At 39.5% G+C, this 5,638-nt stretch overlaps 1 protein-coding gene across 13 annotated transcripts in view; it reads right to left on the bottom strand.

Moving 5' to 3' along the window:
- SLC9C1 (solute carrier family 9 member C1) overlaps positions 1 to 5,638 on the bottom strand; it is an 88,804-nt gene that overhangs the window by 64,540 nt on the left and 18,626 nt on the right. For all 13 annotated transcript variants that reach the window (XM_073893233.1, XM_073893266.1, XM_073893242.1 and 10 more), the window contains one exon: positions 1,632 to 1,731. In XM_073893233.1, coding sequence (XP_073749334.1) covers positions 1,632 to 1,731 — 100 coding nt within the window. The remainder of the gene's footprint in view (positions 1 to 1,631; positions 1,732 to 5,638) is intronic.

The following is a 5,638-nucleotide window of genomic DNA, read 5'->3' on the forward strand; positions in this document are numbered from 1 at the left end:
AAAAAAAAAAAAAAAACCATGAATCTATGTGCAGTATTCCCCTAGCGCTGGAGTTCTCCCGTTCTCCTTGATCGATCAACTTGGTCTTGGCTTGCTGGCTGTTTGTGCTGATCTTCTGGGGGAGGGGCCTGTTGCTGTGGTTTCCAAATGTCTTTGCCGGAGGCGGAATTGCCCCGCCCTTGTCGGTCCGGGCTAAGGAAGCTGCTCCGGTTTGCTCTCAGGAGCTTTTGTTCCCTGCAAGCTCTCCGTACAGCCTTGGAGGACCAGGGCAGAAATGGTGGCCTCCCAATCTCCACCCGGAGGAGCTGAGAACTCGGGGCCCCGCTCCTCAGTGCGCCCCCAGAGAAAAGCAGTCACTTCCGTGTCCCCGGTCTCCGGCCGCACCCCGTGCTCACCCGGCCTGTGACCGAGCGTTGCTATCTCTGGTACCCGGCCCCGCGCAGAGTCTCCAAACCCAGCAGATCCCTGCAGTGCGTTCCCGCACCGCTCCTCCCCGGGAAGGAAGGGGAGTCTCCCTGGATCTGCCGCCTGCTGGGTCCCTGCTGGAGGAGCCGTGCCCCGACTGGGCCGCGGGTCACAGTCTATGGCAACCCCGAGCTGAGAGCCCGCGACTCTGCTCCGTCTCTGCAGCCGGCTTCCCCGCTCCGATACCTGGGAGCTCTGGCGCACTCAGGCACCCCCGGTCTCTCTGTGACCCCGAGGGTCCTGAGACCACACTGTCCCGGGAGGATTCCACCCCCCGCTTAGCCACTGCAGCGACGTCCCTCCACGGAGCCAACTTCTAAAAGGTCCGATTTTGTGCTCCGCGGCTCTAGCACTTGCCAGAAGCGGCCGGCGGAGGCCCCTCCCCCGCCGTCTATCCTCTCGAATATCGCCTCGGATTCACTTCTCCGCACGTCCTACCTTCCAGAAAGTGGTCACTTTTCTGTTCAGAGAGTTGTTGCTACTCTCTTCTTCGGTCTCCTGTTGAGTTCGTAGGTGTTCAGAATGGTTTGATCCCTATTCAGCTGAATTCCTGAGACCAGACGAAATCTAGGTCTCCTACTCCTCCGCCATCTTGCTCCGCCCCCCGCCATCTCATTATTCTTAAAATACTGGGATTATATTTTAGTAGCAGTGCCATGCTGAGCCATATTGGAGCCTGAGGCAAAAGGAACTAATCAATAATATTGATTCCATCTTTATTTACAATTTTTGTTTTCACAAACATGGATTTTTTGCATTAATTTCAATTTTTTTTAAAAAATTGCCCTAAAATATTATTTATCTTCATTACTGAGTATTTTGGCACATTCTTAAATTTTGTGACTGAGATGAGTGCCTCACATGCCTTACCTTACTCCTGGCCCTGTCTAGTGAATTATACTGGAAATTACTGAGTAGATGGTCAGAGACTTGAGAGAATTTGTAGGAAAATAAAGCCAACATGAACTCAAGGTAAGGCTACAAATTTTGCCTATAATTAGAGGATTAGAAGACACAAGCGAATAGAGTTTTTAGTAAAGGTTTTTCGTCGGGTAGTTTTGGAATCAGTATCTTACTTTGACCAGTGTAGATGTGGATATAGTTGCTATTACAATATTATAGCTTCTAATACATGAAACAAAGTGAAAAATATGCTAGCTACTCACTCGAGAAGAAGCGCTTCAACTCCTGGTTTAAAACTTGTAGAATTTAAAAAAAGTCCCATAATAGCCAGGGTAAATATTCCAGACATTCCAACTAGCTCACCTATTTTTAAAATAATTAAATATAAAGTATTAATTTAACATCAACAGTGGCACAAATTTTGCCTGAGATGAAAATATCAGGTATCTCGATAGTATAGTAACTTTATAGAGAGGATACTCTACTTGGTTTCAACTGGATTATATTGCAGATTATTACCACCACCTTGTCCTTATTCCTCCTCAGATTCACATCCAACTGTGTTGTCAAGTCTATACTGAACATCCTTGCACTGCTTTGGTTTCAGATCATTGCCAACAATATGAAGCTCACAAAACTCTTCATGTGCCCCACTGGGGCTTGAGCACGCACCCTCTATAGGTCTAATTTTTTCAGAGGAGCTATGGAGGAATGAAATGGAAGTGAGCCAGTGAGTTCTTTATGGACTGGCCCACTTCATATGCTTTCTTCTTAGGAGACAATGGGAGATAGTAATGGTTTGATTTTGTGGCAGGACTAAGGGAGTCGATCCAGCAGAAACCTCTTATGGATATACTTATCCAGCTTAATATTGTTTTGGTACATTTACTGCGCGGGACTGAAAAGCATAAAAAATTGGAATATTCTTAAAAGTAGTTGTATTAGAGTTATATTCCCCCTTGCTTATGAAAGTAGTATTTTACCACTGTAAAAAATTCAAATAATATGGTACAGTATAGAGATTATATATATATATATATATATATGTATTTTTTTTTTTTAAAAGAGGACCCATAATTCAACTACCGAGACTTCAAGTACAGACCATCCCTAACTTACAAAGGTTCGACTTGCAATTTTTCAGCCTTACAGTCGTGCAGAAGCAGTGTGCTCCAGGAGAAACAGTACTTAGAATTTTGAGTATTGATCTTTTCTCAGGCTAGCAATTTGTGGTAAGAGCCTCTCGTGATGCTGGGCAGTGACAGTGAGCCGCACCTCCCAGTCAGCTAGGCCATCGTGAGGGTGAACAACCGATATGCTTACCACCATTCTGCACCAACACAGACACTCTCTTTCTCACATTCAGTACAGCACTCAATAAATTACATGAGATATCCAACTCTTTATCATAAAATAGGCTTTGTGTGAGATGATTTTCCTAACTGTAGGCTAATTTAGTATTCTGAGCATGTTTAAAGTAGACTGGGCTAAGCTATGATGTTTGGTAGGTGAGGTGCACTAAATGCACTTATGATATTTTCAACTTACAATGGTGTATTGAGATATAACCCCATTGTAAGTCAGGGAAGATAATTATAATTTTAAAGAAAATTTGTATTAGAATTTCTAAAATGGAGAGGACTGTATTTGTTTAGAAGAAATAAGTTGATAAGTTAGTTGAGAATAGATAATGAGGCCCAAAGGGCAGCATTAAGCATTAAAGGATACTTGCTGAATTTCTATACTGGACACAAGCGATAAGAATTAAGCAGGAAACATGGAAAAGTGAGGAATTAAAGGGAGCTATCAGATCTCATAGAGCCATGAATTACATAATGTAACTTTCCCTGTGAGCTCCCTTGTCCCCATCTTCAGTAAAATTTACTAAGAACCAAAACTTCTCTATATTTAAAAGGAAGTAGCATGAGATGCTTGGGTGGCTCAGTCGTTAAGTGGCTGCCTTCGGGTCAGGTCATGATCCCAGAGTCCTGGGATCGAGCCCCGCATTGGGCTCCCTGCTCCGCGGGAGGCCTGCTTCTCCCTCTCCCACTCCCTCTGCTTGTGTTCCCTCTCTCACTGTGTCTCTCTCTCTCTGTCAAATAAATAAATAAAATCTTAAAAAAAAATAAAAAGGAAGTAGCAGAGATCATGAGAAACTAAACTCCAGAAATTTTCAGGAATCATGAAATCCTTGGGTGCTCATAGGCTATAGAATTGGGAATTTAAGATAATTGGATCAAGATCTTTAAGAGGAGTGGAGTACCCAGTGAACACTCATGATGGCATATATACGACATGTATACAAAGTCACACATTTAAAAAAAGCTATAATGAGATTATACAGTAATAGTGTTCTGTAATAAGCTGCTTTTTTTCACTTATTGTTTAGCAGACATTGTTCTAGTTAATAAATAAAAATTAAAAATTTTTGTTTTAATAGTAAAAGAATATTGTGGACATGCCACTTTTATCATATTGCCGTATTTATCAATTGCCAGGCATATTTGGATCCGTTCTTTGCCCCTCCATTTTTTGGCTTACTTTACCTTACTTTGTTGCAACAGTTGTGTTTTAATTACTGGTGGCTTGTTAAATGTTTAATACCTACCTAGGAGAGAAAGTTCTTCATTTTTCTTAAAGTTACTTGTCTGTTTTCACAATCAGTATTTCTAGATGATATTTTAAATTGTTCGGTAAAATTTCAACCTCCCCAATTGCTATCATTGTTTGATTCAGATTGTGATACATTTTAATTTTGTAAAGTTAGTATCCTTATCACATTACTGAGTCTTCCCTTCCAGAGATGGAAAGTTACAAGTTTTATATTCTTCATTTTAATCCTGGCTAGAAATGGTACCTAAGCCAGAAACTAACAATTTGTTTAGTTAGTTTTGAATTATAAAATAAGAGGGAAGTGTGGACATAGGCACTTTGAGGAGATCAAGTCCTGGACTAGTCATAGTCATTTATTAGGTAGTAGTGAAACTTGGAAAATATTTGTGGTAAATATCTTGAAGATACTAATAATATAAACATTAAGCCAGGTCAGAGTGAAAGTCTTTTTACATTAGATTTATATTTACTCTGTACCTCATTTTCATGAAATTCTGCTTTGTTTTCTTTCTAAAATATTTATAGAGGGACTGGGTGGTTCAGTCTTAAGCGTCTGCCTTCGGCTCAGGTCATGGTCCTTGGATCCTGGGATCGAGTCCTGCATCGGGCTCCCTGCTCGGCGGGAAGCCTGCTTCTCCCTCTCCCACTCCCCCTGCTTGTGTTCCTGCTCTCACTGTGTCTCCCTCTGTCAAATAAATAAATAAAATCTTTAAAAAAAAATAAGATAAAATGTTTATAGAGACATTTTAACTTTAAAAGTTTAAAATTATTTTGGGGGTATAACCCTTAATCTTGAGGCTATGTTCACTTACTAAATAATGTTAGAGGGAATTATATTTGCTAGGATATATTTTTTGTAGAAATTTAGGTATCCACAACTAAAGTAGTGTGCAATGAATGTATCTGTACTGACCGTTCTGTTGCTATTAATTAATTAATTTGATTCTATAAACTCACTTGACTTTAACTGACTTTAACCTACTGATTAGCTAGGAAGCCTCAAGATCCTATATTCGGCCTTTCCTTCCTCAGACATGAAAATAATGAATCTTGTTACTCTAGCATTTCTAAAAAGATTTTCTCTGTCTTGATTTATTCAAATTTTATATTTCTCAGTAAACTTATATAGTTCTCCATGTTAGGCTCAAACTTCTTGTTCAGTTTATTCCTTTATATTTTGTAATGTTTTGTCAATGTAAAGAGAATGAAATTTTCATTATATTTTCTAACTAGCTACTACTGGCTTATAAGAGCACTATTTTTTTCTGTATTTATCTTATATCAAGCTATTAAAAAGCCTTTTGGGCTTAGTTTATTAGTTAATGCTTTTGGATTTTCTATGTAATCTAAAATGTCACTAATATAATCATTTTCTCTTTCAAAATTATGGATAAATGTCTTCTTTCCTCTCTTTTCCTTCCTACCTTCCTTTCTCCTTTCTTTCTTTTTTCCTTTCTTCTTTCTTTTTCTTTCTTTCTTTTTTTGTTTCTTTCTTTCTTTCCTCCCTTTTTTTCTTTTCTTTCTTCCTTCCTTGCTTCCTTTCTTCTTTCTTTCTTTCTTTCTCTCTTTCTTTCTCTTTCTCTCTCTTTCTTTCTTTCTCTTTCTCTCTCTCTTTCTTTCTTTCTTTCTTTCTTTCTTTCTTTCTTTCTTTCTTTCT

Source organism: Callorhinus ursinus, unplaced genomic scaffold, assembly GCF_003265705.2.
Source record: "Callorhinus ursinus isolate GAN/ISIS: 27379988/994484 unplaced genomic scaffold, GSC_fseal_2.0 scaffold1, whole genome shotgun sequence".
NCBI lineage: Eukaryota > Metazoa > Chordata > Mammalia > Carnivora > Otariidae > Callorhinus > Callorhinus ursinus.